Source organism: Salmo salar, chromosome ssa13 (assembly GCF_905237065.1).
Source record: "Salmo salar chromosome ssa13, Ssal_v3.1, whole genome shotgun sequence".
Classification (NCBI taxonomy): domain Eukaryota; kingdom Metazoa; phylum Chordata; class Actinopteri; order Salmoniformes; family Salmonidae; genus Salmo; species Salmo salar.
Window position 1 is genome coordinate 45,438,134 of NC_059454.1, and position 24,824 is coordinate 45,462,957.

Genomic DNA, 24,824 nt, shown 5'->3' on the forward strand with positions numbered 1-24,824 from the left:
CCGGAATGGCTCATTAATGTAAATGGGCATATTGGTTGACACTGTCAGTAGTGATGTAATTTTGTAAATGTTATATTGTGATGTTGTTTCATAAACGTGTTGCAATGTATATATTTTGGTATGTTTAGATAAATGGAAACTGTAGGTTGAATAGGTAATTGCTTCATTAATTAGTGTTAATTGTTCTGAGTGGAGGGGCTACCCCTACAAAAGGAGCCTCTCTTTCAGTTCATGGAGAGGCATTTTGGATTGAGCTGTGGGTGGGGCAGCTTTGTTTTTAAGCTGTCCCATAAGGTATACGTTTGATGGCAGTACTGTTGTTTTTGTTCCGGAATCACTATGTAAATAAACACCTTTGCACAGAAGAACTTTTGCGGCTCCGCCATCTTTTTATTTTTTATAGAGGTTAGGTTTTCCAGTTTAGCCTTCTGGCCTACTCTACGTGACAGGCTCAAACACATTAAGGAAAGAAATTCAAGGCACACCAGTTAACTGAAATTCATTCCAGGTGACTCATGAAGCTGGTTGAGAGAATGCTCAGAGTGTGCAAAGCTGTCATCAAGTCAAAGGGTGGCTACTTTGAAGAATCTCAAATATAAAATACATTTTGATTTGTTTAAAAAACTTTGTTACTACATGATTCCATATGTGTTATTTCATAGTTTTGATGTCTTTACTATTATTCTACAATGTAGAAAATAGTAAAAATAAACCCCTTGAATGAGTAAGTGTGTCCAAACTTCTGACTGGTACTGTATATCTGACCAAATTATTAAAGACATTGTACATTTGAATTACTTCAAATGAGTTTAGAAGACGTAAAAAAAATATTGTTGTCTATCAACTATGACAAGCCACCGGTGTCTGACAACTTGGATGGAAAATTACTGAGCATAATAATAGACCACTTTTTTTTAGAAAAAGACCAAGTCCATATTATGGCAAGAACAGCTGACATAAGCAAAGAGAAACGACAGTCCATCATTATTTTAAGACATGAAGGTCAGTCAATCTGGAAAATGTCAAGAACTTTGAATAATAGACCACTAATTGCCCCTCCTATTTTGCCATATCTTCAATTTAAGTCTTCTAGAAAGTGTGTGCCCTCAGGCCTGGAGGGAGGCTAAAGTCATTCCGCTAACTAAGAATAGTAAAGCGCACTTTACTGGCTCAAAAAGCCGACCAATCAGCCTTTTACCAACCGTTATTAAACTTTTGGAAAACATTTTGTTCGACCAGATTCAATGCTATTTTACAGTCAACAAACTGACAAGACTTTCAGCATGCTTATAGGGAAGGGCATTCAACAAGCACAGCACTTACACAAATGACTGATGATTGGCTGAGAGAAATTAATGCTAAAAAGATTGTCGGGGCTGATTTGTTAAGACTTCAGTGTGGTTTTTGACATTATCGGTCATTGTCTGCTGCTGTAAAAACATATGTGTTATGGCTTTACACCCCCTGCTATATTGTGGATACAGAGTTAGCTGTATACCAAAACAAAGAGGGTACTCTTCAATGGAAGCCTCTCCAACATAATCCAAGTAGAATCAGTAATTCACCAGGGAAGCTGTCTTGGCCCATTACTTCTTTCAATCTTTACTAACGACATGCCACTGGCTTTGAGTAAAGCCAGTGTGTCTATGCATGCGGTTGACACCACACATCAGCTACTAAAATAACTTGAACTAGTTTGAGAATGGGTGGCAAGGAATAAGTTAGCCCTAAATATTTAAAAAACTAAAAGCATTGTACATATTGATACAACAGTAGCTAAGATGGGGATAAGTCTGTCCATAATAAGGTGCTCATCTGCCTTCTTAACAACACTATCAACAAGGCTGGTCCTACAGGCCCTAGTTTTGTCGCACCTGGACTACTGTTGAGACGTGTGGTCAGGTGCCAAAAAGAGGGATTTAGGAAAATTACAACTGGCTCAGAACAGGGCAGCACAGCTGGCCCCTAAATATACATGGGGAGCTAACATTAATGATATGCATGTAAATCTCTCATGGCTCAAAGTGGAGGAGAGATTGACTTCGACTTCATCACTACTTGTTTTTGTAAGAAATGTTGACATGCTGAATGCACCGAGGTGTTTGTTTAAACTACTGGCACACAGCTCGGACACCCATGCATACCCCACAACACATGTCACCAGAGGTCTCTTCACAGTCCCCAAGTCCAGAACAGACTACAGGAGGCACACAGTACTACATAGAACCATGACTACATGGAACTCTATTCCACATCAAGAAACTGATGCAGCAGTAAAATTAGATTTAAAAAAAACACAGATAAAATACACCTCATGGAACAGCGGGTACTGTGAAGAGACACATAGGTACAGACAAATCACATACGCACACAGGAGCTAGCACACAAACTCTACACACACCTACAGTGTAATTTGATGGTATTCTACATTTTGTATTGTAGATATGAAGTGGTATGATGTTTTATCTGTAATTATGTGTTGGATCCCTAATAGATACAAATACTCTGAATGCTCGGCTATGAAAAGCCAACTGACATTTCCTCCTAAGGTGCTGACCTGTTGCACCCTCTACAACCACTGTGATAATCATTTCACCCTGCTGATCACCTATGAATGTTTCAACATCTTGAAGAACAATCTTCACTGACACAACCAGAAGAAGACTGGCCACTCCTCAGACCCTGACTGCGTTAAGTTTCTTCCTAGGTTTGCGCCTTTCTAGGGAGTTTTTCCTAGCCACCATGCTTCTACATCTGCATTGCTTGCTTTGGTGTTTTAGGCTGGGTTTCTGTATAAGCACTTTGTGACATCTGCTGATGTAAAAATAGCTTTATAAATAAATTGTACTGATTGACTGCATCGAGTTACTAAACTGAGGCTACACACGCTTGCAGCTATGCAAGCTGGCCATTTTGCGTAGCTAATTTTCTTTCTTGCAATGCGTATTGCGTAGGATATTACTTAGGCTTTACTCAGACACACAACATACCTGGAACGAGTCTCCTGGCCAATACTATTTGGAGGAACAAACTTATTTTTGACCAAATCCTTGCATCATATACTTGTATTCTGCCTTTTAACAAGTGGTAGCATGCATGCTAACTAACTTGCTCAGAGAATGGTGAGAGAAAACTCGAGTGTGGGAGCAAAGGTGTAAAAGGCATGGCAAAATAATGTGGATATGTGAACCCAATGATAAATAAATGAGTTGCTATGGTGTTAGAACAGTAGCTCCTGCTAGGGGCGCTGAAGTGGCAGACGAACAAAACATGTCTTTTCCATAGTTTAATTTCCAGGCGAAAGCAACATCCAGGCCATCTGGCATTACAATTTTCAATTGACAAGTTAATTGCTGTTTTCTTCCATGTGTCTACGAGTAGATATTTGGGCTTTAAAAAAAATATCTATTTGAAATAAATGGGTCCTCTGAAACTAACATGCAACAGACCTAGACAGCTAGACACTCCTATTCAATGGCAGGGGTAACACTGATGAACAGAATAATAGAAATGACTGTTATGACCACAGTATTGGAAGAGGTCACATGTGACAGGAAGGTGTCAGACTGACCTGGGCTGCGTGAGGGCGCCCTGAAGGACAAGAGTGGCGTGGGAAATGCACTGTGAGCGTATGTTGCTGAGGAGCTGGCTGACCCTGGGGTGGCTGCAAATCTGAGAAGACAAGAGGAGAGAGAAGCACAAGTTCAGTTTGTTTTGACACCATCAGGGCTGCTCATGTCAAGGTGACCCTGTCTCCACATTCTTCTGCAGAATCATAATTTGGTCACAGAGGACTGGCGCTTTCATCGTGAGCGGTATTGTGGTTAGGGCTGTTACGGTGACCGCATTACCACCACACAGGTCACAAGTCATGACCGCAGTCAAATTCCATCTGACCGTGTCGTCATGTAACTAGTGTTAGGTTTTTATTTTTCAGAGTAAATAACTCACGCACACTAGAGAAGCTTAACCAAGTTTAATTCTTTTAACATTTCTCACCATCCCAGTTATATACATCCCACTTTAGGACACTCCTTCTCGCTCCAATCCTTACATCTTATGGTCAACAGAAAGAAGGTAACCAGATACTAAACCCGGATTACTCCCTTTTGGGGAACTGACCTCAACCCCTCCTTCCCCCAGTCCACAGATGTCCATCTATCTCAACCGTTGCTCTACTCCCTACCACCCAACACATTCCAAAGCTATCCGTCTTCCCACAGAGGACCATTAACTTCTGACATACAACCCAGTCTCTTTCACTCTACCTATTCAAGTCTATAATTTATTTAATATCTCAATGTCTAGCCGATTCCAACACTAGGCTTTTCCAAAACTGTGGTCTGATGCTGCTGCTGGTCATTAGTAGCCTACCAAACATGCTAACTGCCTGGTATTCAGCACTCTATTGTCTCTCTAATCACTCTGACATCAATGCAAATGTTTTCGAAAATCTAAATCAAACACTTCATAAGAGCCCATGAGCTCATGTTGCACAACATTTCTATAGGCTATGCAACTGTCTATAGAATGAATTAAAAATCAAAACCTATACCCCAACGTTGGTATCACAACTAAAGTTGCATAAATAACTAAATTAAGCATATAGGAGGACTTGTTTCTTTTCTTTAGACCCATCTAAAATAAATCATGGATTTATTGTGATGGTGTAGGCTATATTAAATAAATTTAGACTTTTTAAAATGTAGATGTTCCAAAAGGTCTGCATCAGTGGCTTGTAGGCTGTGCGTGGAAGCCAGGAGATGCTAAATGTGTTTATGTTCATTGAAAAGGTAAATTACCGTGAGACCGGCAGTTATTAGCTTAACAAATCACCGGCTGACAAAATGTCATGACCGCCGCAGCCCTAATTGTGGTCAGGCTCTTTGAACTCAACTGGGTATTACATGATTTGTGTTGCACGAGGGGTTTATGTTCATGTGTTTTGTCCAGCTCTCTTTTAAATAACACACACTTTAATCAGAAAAGAGCGTTCCGATGTGCAAATTTAACTTTGCCTCATCTCAGGACATTTCTGCTACAACCCGAGGTCTTAGGCATAGCACACCACGCATGGCAGAAAAGTAAGTATTGTTTGGGGACACGATCTTAAAATGGTGTTTCCAAATAGTGATGGGGGGGGGAATCTATAGAAACCCATCGGTATATTATTTTTGGGACGATGTTACTTTGACTCCATGTATTGATTGGTAAAATACACAAAAAAAAATTGTGCTAAGTAGCGTTAGCTAGCACTCGTGGGCTGTACCTGCGACAATTTTTCATCCTATAGCTTGTTCTACATCTTATTTTTAAATTGTGAACCAACATGTTTTCAGTACTTCCATTTCCATGACTGATCAAAACAAATATTCTCATGTGCTCACTTTTCTCTCTGCCGCAGACAAATAGTGAGCAATATGTTTGGAACATCGGGGATTATTATTATTTTTTTTAAATTGCAGTATCGAATCGCAATAAATATCGGCACCGAAGTACGGCGATAATATCGTATCGTGAGGTCCCCGGCAATTCCAAAACCCTACTTCCAAATGAGTAGATAGGGGTCAACCCTAAGGTGGGGAGCCACATATATTTGGGGTGTTTCCAGTTTACCTTTGGCGCCTTACTTTCCTCCATGCTTACACTGTCGAAGCGCTCGATGAGGTAGTTGAGCATCTCAGTCTCCATGCACGCCTCGATGGAGAAGCAGTCGTTGCAGGATTGCGAGTCCATTCCCCCTGCAGACACACCCAGACTATACAGAGAGATGGAGGGTAAAACAGAGGGAAACAAAGTCATTACATTTAACAGAACGACAGGAGCAGAACCAAGGCACCATAAGAAACGAGGCGCGTAGACAAATGTGGTAAATAAGCGACCTATCAGGTTCTCCTGAAAGAAATGTCAAACGTTAGCTACAGTACTGCAACATTGTGTTTCAGCATTTTTAATCCACAATTCTTGCATTTGAAATCTAACTAACTTAACTCTTCGATTTGACAAAATTCCTTCAATAATTTCCCTCAATAGCAGTTTGAAGTTTAATGCTGTGTCATGTTTAATAGGGCACGCAACAGAAAACCTTTTGCAACCTTTTGTGTTTCTTTTTGTTCAACTCCATGTAGTTGCTTGCTCCCTCCTGGTTTGTTTCAGTCCATTTTCTTCCATTTGGTGCCTAATGAACACAATACAGGTAATGGATTCTACAGAGATATCCATTGACCACAAGGGTTCACAGGTGTCTACGCTAATGCATTGCTAGTGGTCTGTTTCAGAAGACAGACCGGTGGGTAACCTGTGAGCATCTTCACATCACCACAAACCTCTGGCTATACCGTTAGTCATGTTGTCATCTACAGTTGCAGACATTAAAAGTTAATTAAAAAATAAATCATTTATACAGGTTTGTGACAAACTATCGCTAGGAAACAGCAGGGCGCGTTGCACACGTATGGCAAAAACTGTTCTGCCAATACCGCAGAAATTAACTTTTTAGTGACTGGCAGAATGATTATCCACAATATTCTTGCAAAGGGTGCTTGACAGATTTCTAGCAGAGACTTGAATGCACAGAACGGAGAACTGATTGTCTTGTGACATTGGTTGAGAACTTGCACTTTCAACCGAGCAGATTGTTTATCCAGGCTGCAGCAAGCAGCACTTGCAGCAACAGACACCATCTGAAGACAAGATCAAACCTGTTGTCGTCTTTGATCTGAATATTGCTTGCAGAAAGATTAAACACAGTCTTCGACATGCACGTCCAAGGCTCATTTGCCTGGTCTTGACAGACAGGTCTAAACTTTTGATCCTTTCCACAAATCACAAATTTGATCCGAGAGCTAGAGAAATTGGCCATCTGAGCTACAGTACATGACAGGCCTAATTCACTGGGAAACTACAATCCTGGTCCAAACTCATGCTGATTATTTCCAAGACCTTCAGGATCCTAGTGCTTGAGTACCTGATCAGGCTACAAACTGCAGTGCTAGCCAAGTTAATCTTTTTTTTGTTCACTTAACTGCAATTCAGACAACAAAGCTGAGCACCCTGCCTCAATCTGTACTGAAATAAACTAGTTCTAAGGCTGAGCACCCTGCCTCAATCCGTACTGAAATAAACTAGTTCTAAGGCTGAGCTTCAAATACAGCCGAGGCCCGTAAAATCTGAAAGTGTTTAGAGCCTCTACATTTCTCAACCTGTTCCTGCTGCAGCTGGCCTGCAGTGGTTTAATGCTGGTTATGTCCCAAAGGGCATCCTATTCCCTATATAGTGCACTACATTTGACCAGGGACCTGTGGTTCTGGTCAAAATTAGTGCACTAAGTAGGGAATTGGGTGCCATTTGGGATGCAACCTCAGCGGTTAGTGGCTAGGCTTGTCACACTGCTGAAGCATGCAGTTTAAATATTTTATTTACTTAACTAGACAAGTCAGTTAAGAACAAATTCTTATTTACAATGACGGCCTACCAAAAAGGCAAAAGGCCTCCTGTGGGGACGGGGGCTGGGTTTAAAAATAAAAATAATAAAACCTCTCCAGAAAGGAGAGACAGGTTAAAAAGTCTGGTGATAGGCTTGGCAATGATATGGGCAGCAACCTTAAAGGGTCTAAACCATCTGACCCAGATGTCTTTTGGGGGTCAAGTTTCAGGAGCTCCTTCAGCACCTTGGACTCAGTAACTGCCTGCAGGGAGAAACTTTGTTGGGGGGCAGGGGGAAAAGAGGGAGAAGCATAGGGGATAGCCGCATTAGAAGGGGTGGGAGATGAGGAAATGTTGGACGAGCAAGGAGGCATGGCTGAGTCAAATAGGAATCCTGACTTACAGAACGGCTCCTTAAAGTAACTAACTTTAGCCTTCTGGATAGCCTGAGCGCACTTATTTCTCATTTGCCTGAACTAGAGCCAGTCAGCATGAGTATGTGTGTGCCGAGCCTATCGCCAAATGCAATTCCTGGGGTGGAGTAACTCACCAAGATCATGGTCGAACCAGGGGCTGAACCTGTTTTTAATTCTCATGTTCATTATGGGGACGTGTTAACAATACCACGGACAAAAAGAAGGTCCAAGCGTCTTCGCCATGGGGATCAAGCTGATTCTATACCATTTTACAGAGGCCAGTTCATGAAGGAAGGTTGCTCAACAAAGTTGTTTAGCAAGCGTCTATGACAAATCAGGACAGGTCGTTTCACTGAGCAGCCATTACAAACACAGGCTGTAAAACAGTGATCACTAAGGTCATTACAGAAAACACCAGACTGATACCTGTCAGGATTATTTGTGAGGATAACATTAAGGAGAGTAGCCTTTTCTGGGTGTTTGGAGTCATACCCTGTGGGATTGGTAATAATCTGAGAAAGATTTAGGGAGTCCCATTGCTTTAGGACTCGGTCAGGTGGTTTAATCATGTCCCAGTTTAGGTCACCTAGCAGGACAAATTCAGACTTAATGTAAAGGGCCAGGAGAGAGCTTAGGGCAGGTAGGGTACAGGCCTACCTGCCGGTGAGTCTACTGAACACACAGGCCGTGCAGCGGTGTATACCTGGACCCAAACTGAAACTGCGCAAAATCTTCCTCCTGCTCATCCTCTTCGTCGCTGCTGTCCTGAGACATGTCAGAGAGGGCGAAGAACAGAAAGGAGAGGGGGCTGGCATGGAGAAATGAGGGATAAAATAGGTGGTCAGGGTGGAAAAACATGAAGACTAAGATGGGGATTTGATGGACAGTTTAGACACACAGGTCATATATAAGAGAGGGTGGGGTAGGGTAGAAAGAGGGTAGCACTGAGGAAAGTACGTAGGAAGGAAGTGATATGACTAGCACGCTTTCTCTCGGACTTGAACTGAACCCTGATTGTGATTCACTGTGGAATAAAACACCAGACTACTCCCCTAGTGCTGACCTTATTCCATAAACATCAATACATTTTATATGAAGATACAAGGACACATGGGCTCCTACAGCCACCATAGTCAAAGAGTACCAAAGCTATGTTTCATACAAAAAACATGCAGGACAAGCAATGCATTTGCAAGCAAAATAAAGGGTTTTTCTCCTGGTTTCTCAATGACACTGTTCCAGCTCCAAGTTTCTATTCATCAGAACTGGGCCAATGTCCCAACTCACCAAACACTGAGCATTCTATTTACACATACACACAATTTTTTTATGACAGCGATTGTAAATTGTTCTAATCAGAGAATTAAAGGTTTATGGGTGGAAATTATATGTAAACCTTTACTCTGACTTCTTCCCCAGACACAGATTAAACCTAGCCCTGGACAAAAAAGCAACTCAATGGAGAAACTCCGTAGAAATGTATTTTTAGTCCAGGACTAGGCTTAATCTCTGTCTGGGAAAATGCCCATATTAATTTACGCAGTAGGCCTACACAAGTAGCCCATCATCATGTAGCAATACACAAGCTAGCTAAACGTGTTTTTCTTACACCAGACATAAGAGGTACGTGCACTCAGGTCAAGTGTTATATTAGTACCAGACGAGATTTGGAAGAATGCCCAACGAGACTAGTATCACCCACCAAACAAAGGTTGCGTCCAAAATGGCACCATACAGTATTCGCTATGGGCCCTGGTCAAAAGTAGGGAACTATATGGTAAATAGGGTGCCAATTGGGACACATCCCAAGTGTCTAGTGGCACATTTCAGGAAGTGGCATGCACCACAAGAGAGTACATTTAAATTGTAACTTGGTGGAAAGGGCTTACTTCTCATTTGACAGCATTTGCAACCACCTTTAAATCTACAGAGCAAGCTTTTCAGTTCATACCCCAATCCAATCATGTTAGGGGGGATATATCATGGGCAGCGGAGGCTGGAGGAGGATTAATGTTTTAGTAAGGTAGCTTGTTGCATGTCACTCTGTCACACAGGTGGTTGAGGAGGTACCTAGACGGGATCCGGGCAGCTTGTCGGGCAGCTGCTCTGGGCGAGGTGGGCACCAGAGGGAGGGGCATGGAGCTGGGCGGGCGAGGTCTGGGGGAGGGAAGGAGAACCGACTGGGGGATGGTTGGTAGTCTTGGGGCTGGGGCCTGCAACAGGGACAGGGCGATGGGCGGTGCTGGGAAACATGCAGGGACAGGGCCAGGGACGGAGGACAACCCAGGGAGGCTAGCCAGAGTGGGGGAAGGGGGGGTGAAGAACCCCCAGGGAAAGGTGACAGAATAGGGCCGGTAGCGCTGGGAGACGGGCAGGGGGGCGGAGAGAGAGAGCCTAGAGGGGTTGGCCATGGTAGGGGGACTTGGGGCTACCATTGGATGTGGGGAGGAGGGGGTGGAGGGAGGTAGAGATGGAGAGGTCATCCTGGCTGGGTTCAAAGCCAGTGGGTGTGGACTACACCCGTATAGGCTGTGGACAACATGGCAAAACAAAGGGGTTATATAAAACTTAACGAAGAACGATACCATGACTGTGCCAGTTCAAAAAAAGACAACACTTCCTACTGACCAGAGCCCTATGGGAGCTAGTCAAAAGTAGGGGAGCTCTACAGTGAGGGGAAAAAGTATTTGATCCCCTGCTGATTTTGTACATTTGCCCACTGACAAATAAATGATCAGTCTATAATTTTAATGGTAGGTTTATTTGAACAGTGAGAGACAGAATAAGAACAAACAAATCCAGAAAAACACATGTCAAAAATGTTATAAATTGATTTGCATTTTAATGAGGGAAATAAGTATTTGACCCCCTCTCAAATCAGAAAGATTTCTGGCTCTCAGGTGTCTTTTATACAGGTAACGAGCTGAGATTAGGAGCACACTCTTAAAGGGAGTGCTCCTAATCTCACCTTGTTACCTGTATAAAAAACACCTGTCCACAGAATCAATCAATCAGATTCTAAACTCTCCACCATGGCCAAGACCAAAGAGCTCTCCAAGGATGTCAGGGACAAGATTGTAGACCTACACAAGGCTGGAATGGGCTACAAGACCATGGCCAAGCAGCTTGGTGAGAAGGTGACAACAGTTGGTGCAATTATTCGCAAATGGAAGAAACACAAAAGATCTGTCAATCTCCCTCGGCCTGGGGCTCCATGAAAGATCTCACATCGTGGAGTTGCAAATGATCATGACAACGGTGAGGAATCAGCCCAGAACTACATGGGAGGATCTTGTCAATGATCTCAAGGCAGCTGGGACCATAGTCAACAAGAAAACAATTGGTAAAACACTACGCCGTGAAGGACTGAAATCCTGCAGCGCCCGCAAGGTCCCCCTGCTCAAGAAAGCACATATACATGCCCGTCTGAAGTTTGCCAATGAACATCTGAATGATTCAGAGGACAACTGGGTGAAAGTGTTGTGGTCAGATGAGACCAAAATGGAGCTCTTTGGCATCAACTCAACTCGCCGTGTTTGGAGGAGGAGGAATGCTGCCTATGACCCCAAGAACCATCCCCACCGTCAAACATGGAGGTGGAAACATTATGCTTTGGGGGTGTTTTTCTGCTAAGGGGACAGGACAACTTCACCGCATCAAAGGGACGATGGACGGGGCCATGTACCGTCAAATCTTGGGTGAGAACCTCCTTCCCTCAGCCAGGGCATTGAAAATGGGTCGTGGATGGGTATTCCAGCATGACAATGACCCAAAACATGGCCAAGCAACAAAAGAGTGGCTCAAGAAGAAGCACATTACGGTCCTGGAGTGGCCTAGCCAGTCTCCAGACCTTAATCCCATAGAAAATCTGTGGAGGGAGCTCAAGGTTCGAGTTGCCAAACGTCAGCCTCGAAACCTTAATGACTTGGAGAAGATCTGCAAAGAGGAGTGGGACAAAATCCCTTCTGAGATGTGTGCAAACCTTTTGGCCAACTACAAGAAACGTCTGACCTCTGTGATTGCCAACAAGGGTTTTGCCAACAAGTGCTAAGTCATGTTTTGTAGAGGGGTCAAATACTTATTTCCCTCATTAAAAGGCAAATCATTTTACAACATTTTTGACATGCGTTTTTCTGGATTTTTTTGTTGTTATTCTGTCTCTCACTGTTCAAATAAACCTACCATTAAAATTATAGACTGATCATTTCTTTGTCAGTGGGCAAACGTACAAAATCAGCAGGGGATCAAATACTTTTCCCCCCTCACTGTATAGGGAATAGAATGCCATTTGGGACACAGTCCTACTGTATTTACCCAGGACTGGGGGCTAGTTGTGGGTCATTGGTGCGTACTTGCCTGGACAGAGAGCTGGCCCCAAATGAGCCTGCACAGGTGGCCATGGGACTACCGCCCTGGCTAGAGGGCTGAACCAGCCTCAGGTGGTGGTCGGGAGATTTAGCAGCAGCAATTGGCTGGGACGTGGTAGTCAGGCTGGCGAAGGGGTTGTGGATGTGGGACATGGTGGACATCATGAGAACCTCCATCAGGATCTGGCCAATCAGGTCTTTGAAGTCAGAGTAGACTGGGAGGAGGAAGAGAAATAGCACACACACACACTTCATTTGTGACTTGTCATTGCAGTGCAACGTACAGAAGTATACATGAGAGAAAAAAACTATTCGCATTTCAATTTAACACAAATATTTTCTTCAAATTGCAACAGAAACGTTGGGTTAGAGGAGATACTTTTTTTTATAGCTATTGCATTCAGATGCCAATATCATAAAGCACTAATCTAACTCTCCTGCATCTTTGCCCTACCGTCTTTGGGGCTGTTCTGGTGGAACTCTGTGGCAAGCGAGGGGAGAAAGATGACATCTCTGTCTTGCTCCTTCCAGGAGACACGCAGGATCTTACAGATGAGCTGCAGAGCCTGCTCTTCAGAGACATCTGAGGTTTCAGCGGATTCCTGGCACACAGGCACACCCATGGAGAGTTAGAAGTAATAGCTAGAGCGGACAATGCTGTTCAAGTGACAGGTGGACCTGCGGTCATGTTGAGTGTACCGATAGGCGGTAAAAATCAACATTTACATACCCTTGGGTAAATGCAGGGGGATCAGGGTTCAATGTGTGAAGCGAAGGCCAAGAGGCCGACATGTGAACTTGAAAAAACAAAGTGATGATCAACAGCACCGTTTATTTTTTCCTTCAATTCAAATTAATTTAGAAAAATAAGGCCTGCATTCAGTAAGGTAGTAATAACAAACTACATTACAATTTTTGAAAATCGACAAATAACAGTCAAAGCATTATATTTCTCTATCAACGTTAAGAGATTCAATAAGATTTCATTTTGAAATATAAAGCCGACATTCAATAAGGCAGCACTAAATATTAGACAACTAATTTGGATTAACATCAACCAAGTGACAGTCCATTCATCTTAAATCAAACTATTGGGGTTAGCACAATGGACAGAGCTGTTGTCTGGAAATCACAGTAGGGCAGGGCCTATCCATGTTCACGTTCAGGACCTTGGACAGAGACTTCATTTAAAACATGCTGTTAACTTTTCCATAGATTTTCACATTTTGTTACAGCCTTATTCTACAATGGATTAAATAAAACATGTTCCTCAATCTACACACAATAAACCATAATGACAAAGCAAAAACAGTTTTTTAGAAATGTTTACAAAGATTATTCAGACCCGTCGCTATCAGACTCGACAGAGATCAGGTGCATCCTGTTTCCTTTGATTATCCTTGAGATATATTTCTACAACTTCATTGGAGTACACCTGTGGTAAATTAAATTGATCGGACACGATTGGGAAAGGCACACACCTGTCTATATAAGGTCCCACAGTTGACAGTGCATGTCAGATCAAAAACCAAGCCACGAGGTTGAAGGAATTATCCAGAGAGCTCTGAGAAGAATTTTGTTGAGGAACAGATCTGGGGAAGGGTACCAAAACATTTCCAAGAACACAGTGGCCTTCAACATTCTTAAATAGAATTAGTTTGGAACCACCAAGACTCTTCCTAGAGCTGGCCGCCCGGCCAAACTAAGCAATCGGGGGAGAAAGGTGACTAAGAACACAATGGTCACTGTGACAGAGATCCAGAGTTCCTCTGTGGAGATGGGAGAACTTTCCAGAAGGACAGCCATCTCGGCAGCACTCCACCAAATCAGGCCTTTATGGTAGAGTGGCCAGAAGGAAGCCACTCCTCAGTAAAAAGACAGTCCTATTTGAGTTTGCCAAAAGACACCTAAAGGACTCTCCGACCATGAAAAACAAGAGTCTCTGGTCTGATGAAACCAAGATTGAACTCTTTGGCCTGAATGCCAAGCGTCACATTTGGAGGAAACCTGGCACCCTCCCTACAGTGAAGCATTGTGGTGGCAGCATCATGCTGTGGGGATGTTTTTCAGCAGCAGGGACTGGGAGGGAAAGATGAAGTCAGGATCGAGGGAAAGATGAACAGAGCAAAGTACAGACCGATCCTTGATGAAAACCTGCTCCAGAGCGCTCAGGACCTCAGACTGGGGTGAAGGTTCATCTTCCAACAGGACAACGAACCTAAGTACACAGCCAAGACAACGCAGGAGTGGCTTCCGGACAAGTCTCTGAATGTCCTTGAGTGGCCCAGCCAGACCGCAGACTTGAACGCGATCAAACATCTCTGGATAGAACCTGAAAATAGCTGTGCAGCGACGCTCCCCATCCAACCTGACAGAGCTTGAGGGAATATGCAGAGAAGAATGGGAGAAACTCCACAAATACAGTTGTGTCAAGCTTGTAGCGTCATACCCAAGAAGACTTGATGCTGTAATCGCTGCCAAAGATGCTTCAACAAAGTACTGATTAAAGGGTCTGAATACTTATGTAAATGTGAAATTTCATCCATTTTAGAATAAGGCTGTAACGTAACAAAAGGCAAGAGGTCTGAATACTTTCTGAATGCACTGTATATTTTACCAGTTAAGAGATGAGTTCAGCCATCTTACACAATTGAAAGCATGGAAATATGCCTTTGAATTAATTCATTTGAAGTAAAACTCACTCGATGATTGAGCCTGTTTCTGAAGCAAGTTTGGTGAATTTAGGAAATATTTTTGACAGAAAAACACCACCCTTAAAGAATTCAGAGTGAACGATAGCTCCAAAGAACGCCATGGGTTAGATCTGAGCTCGTTCAGATGAGAAATCAGGCCTGGGCCAAAGCAAGGAAAACTGACTGTAGTGGACTGGCAATTTTTCAGACAATTGAGAAACGCATGTACCATCTCAAAAAAAGAAGCTAAATCAAGCTACTGTTTAAGCTCTCTCGGACTGCTGGTGATCCTCTTCTTACCTGCCTAAGCAAGTTCTGTCTGACTTTGGCATAACTGAGAAGGGGATAAGTGACGGTTTAAAATAATTCTCTCTCTGCCGGCTTTTATTTGAGAGAAACAGTAGCTTTTGACAGTCAAATCGACTGCGCTTCCCTCTACCAGCCTCTCAACGGTGAACATGTCAACTCATAGTAAATTGTATGTAAACTTCCGACTTCAACTGTATACGTTTTAAATTGGCTACCTAGTTAGTCTGTTCTCTATCATATTTTATAGGCTAGGACTACCTGCTTCTGCAATGTCAGACTCTCTCCTTGAGCAACAATCCACTCGTCTCGCACTCACGCAGGTGAGGATGGCAAACAGACTGCTTAAGTATCATTCCGATCCTGGTAGATTTTTATTTGATTAAAAAGAAATGTAAAAAAATGAAATGTGCCTAAATAAATTACATTAGCAGAAATTATTCCCAAAACTTTTCGGATTTCATAATTTTCCAAAAACTTTTCTAGGCTTGGAAAACATTTTATTCCATGATATTTCCAGGATTTTCATGACAGTACGAACCCTGAACATGTGATGTTTATCCCAATACCTTTATTTTACGTTAATTGCGTTCCATTTCTTAAGCGCAGCGTTTCTGCACGGACCCTTAAGCGCAGAACACAACACGGAACACAGCTACAGTCAAGAGGTGTGTCCTTTATGCAGCCCAAGACCGTGTGCCTCTAGCCAAAACCCCAACCCAATAATACCGGAGATTTGTGCACATATCGCGGGCCATTTTAAACTACTCACGAGACGCAATTTTTTGTTTAATAAGAAAACATTGTTTAGCTAGACATGTTACCTAGCTAGCAATCTGCTAACTTGACCACTGACTAGGCGATGCACAAATTTGGATGGCACAGGAAGAACTTAAAAGGAATAGGCTACTAAGAGATACTTCAAAGTAGGCTGCATATGAAAGAGTGGGGTGTGGATGATTGTGATGTGAGAGAAAGGATGTGTGAGAGCGGGTGAGGGATTGTGTAAGCCTATGTTAGTAAAGTTATCTGAACAGTACAGACGGTTACAGTGTTTTCATAACATTGTTGGACAAGTTGTAACCATAAAGCCAGTTTGTTTTCTACAGTTGACACTCATTTAGAATGCCTGAAGCTTTAACAGTACCTTCAGAAAGTATTCACACACTTAGACTTATTCTACATTTTCTTGTGTTACAGCCTGAATTTAAAATTGACTAAATGGTGATTGTTCCACTGGCATACACACAATACCCCATAATGTCAATGAGGTTTTTCAATGCCTTGCAAAGGGTGGTAGACACGGTAGACACTATTGGTAGACACAGGCTCCCTTCCTAACTCAGTTGACGGAGAGGAAAGAAACCGCTCAGGGATTTCACCATGAGGTCAATGGTGACTTTAAACCAGTAACAAAGTTTAATGGCTGTGAGAGGAGAAAACTGAGGATGGATCAACAACATTGTAGTTATTCCACAATACTAACCTAAATGACAAAGAGAAAAGAAATCCTGTACAGAATAAAAATATTCCAAAACATGCATCCTGTTGGCAATAAGTCCCTAAATTAAAACAGCTAAAAATGTGGCAAAGAAATTAACTTTATGTCCTGAATACAAAGCGTTGAGTTTCGGGCAAATTCAACATCACTGATTACCACTTCACATTTTCAAGCATGGTGGCTGCATCATGTTATGGGTATGCTTGTCATCGGCAAGGACTAGGGAGTTTGTTTTAGGAAACAGGCAAAATCCTCGAGGAAACCTAGTTCAGTCTGCTTTCCAATAGACACTGGGAGACAAATTCACCTTTCAGTAGGACAATAACCTTAAACAAGGCCAAATGTACACTGGAGTTTCCTAACAAGACAACATTAAATGTTCCTGAGTGGCCTAGTTACAGTTTGATTTAAAAATCTGCTTAAATCTATGGCAAGACTTGAAAACGGCTTTCTAACGAAGCTCAACCACCAACTTGACAGAGCTTGAAGTTAAAAAATAATGTGCAAATATTGTACAATCCACGTCTGCAAAGCTCTTTAGAGACTTACCCAGAAAGACTCAAAACAGTAATCGCTGCCAAAAGGTGATTCTAACATATATTGACTCAGGTGGGGTGTGAATACTTATGGAAAAGAGGCATCTGTATTTCATTTACAAACATTTCTAAAAACATGTATGAAATTTGTCATTCTGTGGCATTGTGTGCAGAAGGATTATTATTATTTTTTTTATCCATTTTTAATTCAGGCTGTAACAAAATGTGGAATAAGTCTAGGGGTATGAATACTTTCTGAAGGCACTGTAAAGCCGTGTATGTGTGTGTCATGTGCGCAAGTGTTAATCAAGAACATTGATAAGACGGAGTAGGCCTACTTAAACATTGGCAGCATTAACAGCTGTATGTTTCAGTGACTTGTTGTTCATGGTGAAAATGCCATTAAAACAATGTACAACATGTTGAGTTTCCATCTCTTACAATCAAAGCAAGTATGCCTGTAAACTCAATGCACTGCTTTTTAAATGGAAAAACCTATGAGCCAAATGTTAATGCCATTAACTCTATTCATTATTTTAATATTTTGGCAGCCCTTGTTATTACATGTCACTCTGTGACCAAATAACATCAATAATATCAATAATATCAATCTGGCCAGATTGTACAATTTGCTTAAGTTCTGTCAACACATTCTGGGATGTCTGAGTGACTCACTCAGTCCTATGCTTCTGTTGCCTATTTGGGTGTTTGTTTAATATATCCTACTGATTCTGTGATCACCAAGCTATTGGCAACCGCTAAATGTCAGATAAAGTAATTTCACAAATCAGGCTGTTATTAAAAGCTTTGTTATAAAGGCATTACAATTTGTTTTCATTAGAACAGACTCTGGTATTACATAGTTGTTCACACTGTTCCAAAAGGGGCAGAAATTGTAATCTACCGCACGTTTACCATATCTCTTGCGCTTTTGACAAGGATTTTACTTCAGGCCTAATTCACGTGTCTAAAATACTTATATCCACTAGGCTGTGAACTGAATGATGAGGATGAAGAGGGTGATTGAATTTAGAACAATACTGTAAGAATTGCTCTTCCTTTGTCCCATGTGCACACTCAAAAAAAATACTAATTGTTACTACTTTGTTAGTAGAAGCTGTAACTGACTGTAGCCTATTACTTACTAAAACTGTTGTTGCACTAAGGTTTTAATTCTAAGAGAAATGAAAATGTTCTGTTATATTGTTAGTAAGTTCTGCTAAATTAACAAGTTAAATGGCACAGCCATATAGCCTTGGCTACTAAGCACAGTAAAATAAAAAAAGGTTTAACATTTAAGACTTGAGCTACTTAATGTCTGCTTTTTATTTATTACATTTACTTGAGGAATGTTACCAATGGATAACAACAATAGAAAGAAACATCTGATGGCATCTGTAGAGAGTCAGGCGGAGAATGGAGTTTAAATGCACTAAGCACGGAACAACACTGTGGGCCAGATTTAAATAGTTTAGCAGCCTTTCCAATAAATTGGAACAAAAAGAAGCCATCCACCATAGGTTAGCAGCAGGACAATAGACTATTGCCTAGTTTAGGGACTTTAAAATGTATTAATGGGTGTTTGTGAGGCATATAACTTCACCTCTCTCTTTGCATAGCGCAGCACATGCACTGTTGTCTAACCATATCTGGATGGAGCCGTTACAAATCACTATGGGAATAAATATCACTGAATGATGGAAATAATGTAATAAAGTAGGCTAATGGAATTTCAGGCAACACATTGGTTAACTGAAACTCCCAAAGTCATCAAATTATTGTAAGAGGATTTGAAGCAATGTGTGGTCAACTATTTTTACCTTTATTAAAACTAGGCAAGTCAGTTTAGAACAAATTTCTTATAAACAATGACGGCCTACCCCGGATGACGCTGGGCCAAGATAATTAAAATAAACATTTAAAATTTATTTTTCTAAAACAATAACTTCAAACCTTGCCTACATTTGTATACGATCACGTCTCTATTATGCGTGGCAATATTTGAGAACAGATTTACTAAATTAAAATCACTTAGAGCTGATTTCCTGGATATTTATACAATCTGATGCCCAACTATGAAAAAACATTTTTTATGACGACTTCGGAAAATAGTCAGACCCCTTGACTTGACATTTTGTTACAGCCTTATTCTAAAATGTATTAAATGGTTATTTTACCTCAATCTACACACAATACCATATAAGGACGAAAAAAACAGGTTGACGTTTTTTCTAATTTATTTAAAAAAATAAAAAAAAAAAATATCACAAGTATTCAGACCCTTTACTCAGTACGTTGTTGAAGCACCTTTGGCAGGGATTACAGCCTAGAGTCTTCTTGGGTATGACACTACAAGCTTGGCACACCTGTATTTGGGGAGTTTCTCCCATTCTTCTCTGCAGATCCTCTCAAGCTCGGTCAGGTTGGATGGGGAGTGTTGCTGCAAAGCTATTTTCAGGTTCGATCGAGGTTCAAGTCTGGGCGCAGTAGTCTAAGACACAGCATCTCAGAGCATGAGGCGTCACTATAGACCCTGGTTTGAGCCCGGGCTGTATCACAACCGGCCGTGATCGGGAGTCCCATAGGGCGGCGCACAATTGGCCCAGCGTCGTCCGGGTTAGGGGAGGGTTTGGCCGGGGTAGGCCGTCATTGTAAGTAAGAATTTGTTCTTAACTGACAGGCCTAGTTAAAAAAAAGGTTAAAAAGGACATTGAGACTTGTCCTGAAGCCACTCCTGCATTGTCTTGGCTGTGTGCTTAGGGTCGTTGCTCCCTTTGCTCCGTTCATCTTTGCCTCGATCCTGACTAGTCTCCCAGTCTCTAACACAAAAAAAACCTCCCCACAGCATAATGCTAACACCACTATACTTCACCGTAGGGATGGTGCCAGGTTCCCTCCAGACGTGACACTTGGCATTAAGGCTAAAGAGTTCAATCTTGGTTTCATCAGACCAGAGAATCTTGTTTTGGTGGTTCCAAACTTCTGCCATTTAAGAATGATGGAGGCCACTGTGTTCTTGGGGACCTAAAATGGTGTAGAATTGTTTTGGTATCCTTTCCCAGATCTGTGCCTCAACACAAGCCTGTCTTGGAGCTCCACGGACAATTCCTTTGACCTCATTGCTTGGTTTTTGCTCTGACATGCAATGTCAACTGTGGGACATCAGACAGACAGGTGTGTGCCTTTCCAAATGTTCAATCAATTGAATTTACCACAGGTGGACTCCAATCAAATTTTTGAAATATCTCAAAGACGATCAATGGAAGCAGGATGCACCTGAGCTCAATTTTGAGTCTCATAGCAAAGGGTATGAATACGGTTTTAGTTAATGCATTTGCAAAAAAAATCAAAAACCCTTTTTCTCCTTAGTCATTATGGGGTATTGTGTGTAGATTGCTAAAGATTTTGTATTTAAAAATATATATATATTAGAATAGGGCTGTAACATAAAATATGGAAAAAGTCAAGGGGTCTGAACTTTCCGAAGCACTGTATGTACAGTTGAAGTCGGAAGTTTACATACACCTTAGCCAAATGCATTCAAACTCAGTTTCACAATTCCAGACATTTAATCCCAGTAAAAATTCCCTGTTTTAGGTCAGTTAGGATCACCACTTTATTTTAAAAATGCGAAATGTCAGAATAATAGTAGAGAGAATGATTTCAGCTTTTATTTCTTTCATCACATTCCCAGTGGGTCAGAAGATTACATACACTCAATTAGTATTTGGTAGCATTGCCTTTAAATTGTTTAACTTGGTTCAAACATGTCAGGTAGCCTTCCACAAGCTTCCCACAATAAATTGGATGAATTTTGGCCCATTCCTCCTGACAGAGCTGCTGTAACCAAGCTTTAACTTCCTGACGGATGTCTTGAGATGTTGCTTCAATATATCCACATAATTTTCCTTTCCTCATGATGCCATCTAATTTGTGAAGTGCACCAGTCCCTCCTGCAGCAAAGCACCTCTACGATATGATGCTGCCACCCCCGTGCTTCATGGTTGGGATGGTGTTCTTCAGATTGCAAGCCTCCCCTCTGTCCTCCAAATATAACGATGGTCATTATGGCCAAACAGTTCTATTTTTGTTTCATAAGACCAGAGGACATTTCTCCAAAAAGTATGATCTTTGTCCCCATGTGCAGTTGCAAACCGTAGTCTGGCTTTTTTAATGGCGTTTTTGAAGCACTTCTTTGCTGAGCGGCCTAACAGGTTGTCGATATAGGACTCGTTTTACTGTGGATATAGATACTTTTGTACCCGTTTCCTCCAGCATCTTCACAAGGTCCTTTGCTGTTGTTCTTTGGATTGATTTGCACTTTTTGCACCAAAGTACGTTCATCTCTAGGAGACAGAACGTGTCTCCTTCCTGAGCGGTATGACGGCTGCATGGTACCATGGTGTTTATACTTGCGTACAGATGAACGTAGTACCTTCAGACGTTTGGAAATTGCTCCCAAGGATGAACCAGACTTGTGGAGGTCTGATTTCTTTTCATTTTCCCATGATGTCAAGCAAAGAGGCACTGAGTTTGAAGGTAGGCCTTGAAATACATCCACAGGTACACCTCCAATTGACTCAAATGATGTCAATTAGCCTCTAATCAGAAGCATCTAAAGCCATGACATAATTTTCTGGAATTCCAAGCTGTTTAAAGGCACAGTCGACTTAGTGTATGTAAACTTCTGACCCACTGGAATTGTGAAATAATCTGCCTGTAAACAATTGTTGGAAAAATTACATGTGTCATGCACAAAGTAGATGTCCTAACCAACTTAACAAAACTAAAGTTTGTTAACAAGAAAATTGTGGAGTGGATGAAAAATGTGTTTACTTGACGCCAACCTAAGTGTACGTACATTTTCGACTTCAACTGTACATACCCCAACCAGAAGCCATGGACTACAGGCAAAATTTGCACTGAGCTTAAAGCTGGAGCTGCCGCTTTCAAGGAGCGGACTCTAACCAGGAAGCTTATAAGAAATCCCGCTATGTCCTTTGACGAACCATCAAACAGGCAAAGCGTCAACACAGGACTAATATCTAAATCACACTACACCGGCTCCGACGCTCATTGGATGTGGCAGGGCTTGCAAACTATTACAGAAAACAAAAGGGAAGCACAGCCGAGAGCTGCCCAGCGACACGGGCCTACCAGACGAGCTAAAAAAAAAAACGTATATGCAAGTAACACTGAAACATGCAAGAGAACGTCAGCTGTTCTGGACGACTGTGTGATCACGCTCTCCGCAGCCGATGTGAGTAAGACCTTTAAACAGGTCAACATTCACAAGGCCGCTGGGCCAGACGGATTACCAGGACGTGTACTCCGAGCATACGCTGACCAACTGGCAAGTGTCTTCACTGACATTTTCAACCTCTCCCTGTCTGTGTGTTTAATACCAACATGTTTAACCTGTTGGGGATAGGGGGCAGTATTGACACGGCTGGATAAAAAACGTACCCGATTTAATCTGGTTACTACTCCTGCCCAGTAACTAGAATATGCATATAATTATTGGCTTTGGATAGAAAACACTCTAAAGTTTCTAAAACTGTTTGAATGGTGTCTGTGAGTATAACAGAACTCATATGGCAGGCAAAAACCTGAGAAGGTTTCATGCAGGAAGTGGCCTGTCTGACAAGGTGTCGTTCTTCTTGTCTCTGTTTATTGAAGAGTGAGGATCTTAGCTGTCCCGTGACACTTCCTACGGCTGCCATAGGGTCTCAGAAGGCGGTAAAAAGCTGAATCGTGGCTTTGCAGGCTCTGGCTGAAACAAAGTAGCGCGTTTGGGTAGTGGCTGGTTACAGTACTGTGAGACTCAGGCTCGTGCCCGCGTCGACCGAAAGCTTTGTTTACTTTCCTCTGTTTAGCTAAATGGACATTCCCGGTCGGAATATTATCGCTTTTTTACGAGAAAAATGGCATAAAAATGGATTTTAAACAGCGGTTGACATGCTTCGAAGTACGGTAATGGAATATTTAGATTTTTTTTGTCACGAATTGCGCGCGACCCTTATTTACCCTTTCAGATAGTGTCTTGAACGCACGAACAAAACGCCGCTATTCGGATATAACGATGGATTATTTTGGACCAAACCAACATTTGTTATTGAAGTAGCAGTCCTGGGAGTGCATTCTGACGAAGAACAGGAAAGGTAAGACCATTTTTGTTATAGTAAATGGGATTTTGGTGAAGGCTAAACTTGCCGGGTGTCTAAATAGCTAGCCCTGTGATGCCGGGCTATCTACTCAGAATATTGCAAAATGTGCTTCATCCGAAAAGCTATTTTAAAATCGGACATAGAGTGCAGAGAGGAGTAATGTATCTATAATTCTTAAAATAATTGTTATGCTTTTTGTGAATGTTTATCATGAGTAATTTAGTAAATTGTTAGTAAATTCCCCGGAAGTTTGCGGGAGGTATGCTTTTTCTGAACATCACATGCTAATGTAAAAAGCTGGTTTTTGATTTAAATATGAACTTCATTGAACAAAAAATGCATGTTTTGTATAACATAATGTCCTAGGTGTGTCATCTGATGAAGATCATCAAAGGTTAGTGCTGCATTTAGCTGTCTTCTGGGTTTTTGTGACATTATATGCTAGCTTGAAAAATGGGTGTCTGATTATTTCTGGCTTGATACTCTGCTGACATAATCTAATGTTTTGCTTTCGTTGTAAAGCCTTTTTGAAATCGGACAGTGTGGTTAGATTAACGAGAGTCTTGTCTTTAAATAGCTGTAAAATAGTCATATGTTTGAGAAATTGAAGTAATAGCATTTCAAAGGTTTTGAAAATCGCACCACAGGATTCAACTGTCTGTTACGTAGGTGGGACGAATTCGTCCCGCCGGTCCGATAGAGGTTAAAGCAGACCACCATAGTCCCTGTGCCCAAGAACACTAAGGAAACCTGCCTAAATGACTACCGACCCCTAACACTAATGTCTGTAGCCATGAAATGCTTTGAAAAGCTGGTCATGGCTCACAACACCATTATCCCAGAAACCCTAGACCCACTCCAATTTGCAAACCGCACCAACAGATCCACAGGTGATGCAATCTCTATTGCACTCCACACTGCCCTTTCCCACCTGGACAAAAGTGGCACCTATGTGAGAATGCTATTCATTGAATACAGCTCAGCATTCAACACCATAGTGCCCTCAAAGCTCATCACTAAGCTAAGGACCCTGGGACTAAACACCTCCCTCTGCAACTGGATCCTGGTCTTCCTGACGGGCCACCCCCAGGTAATAAGGGTAGTTAAACACATCCACCATGCTGATACTCAACACGGGGGCCCCTCAGGGGTGCGTGCCCAGTCCCCTCCTGTACTCCCTGTTCACTCATGACTGCACAGCCAGGCACGACTCCAACACCATCATTAAGTTTGCTGATGACAACAGTGGTAGGCCTGATCACCGACAACGATGAGACAGCCTATAGGGAGCTGTTTAGTCCCAGGGTCCTTAGCTTAGTGATGAGCTTTGAGGGCACTATGGTGTTGAACGCTGAGCTGTAGGGTGGTCAGAGACCTGGCCGTGTGGTGCCAGGATAACAACCTCTCCCTCAA

At 42.1% G+C, this 24,824-nt stretch overlaps 1 protein-coding gene across 7 annotated transcripts in view; it reads right to left on the reverse strand.

Moving 5' to 3' along the window:
- LOC100380420 (ubiquitination factor E4B, UFD2 homolog (S. cerevisiae)) overlaps positions 1–24,824 on the reverse strand; it is a 93,670-nt gene that overhangs the window by 47,061 nt on the left and 21,785 nt on the right. For 3 of the 7 annotated variants that reach the window (XM_014135589.2, XM_014135592.2, XM_045692216.1), the window contains 6 exons: positions 12,663–12,810; positions 12,198–12,423; positions 9,912–10,370; positions 8,545–8,649; positions 5,617–5,758; positions 3,572–3,672 (listed from right to left, as the gene is read on the reverse strand). In XM_014135589.2, coding sequence (XP_013991064.1) covers positions 3,572–3,672; positions 5,617–5,758; positions 8,545–8,649; positions 9,912–10,370; positions 12,198–12,423; positions 12,663–12,810 — 1,181 coding nt within the window. The remainder of the gene's footprint in view (positions 1–3,571; positions 3,673–5,616; positions 5,759–8,544; positions 8,650–9,911; positions 10,371–12,197; positions 12,424–12,662; positions 12,811–24,824) is intronic. The other 4 variants (XM_014135590.2, XM_014135591.2, XM_014135593.2 and 1 more) reach the window with 4 other exon arrangements.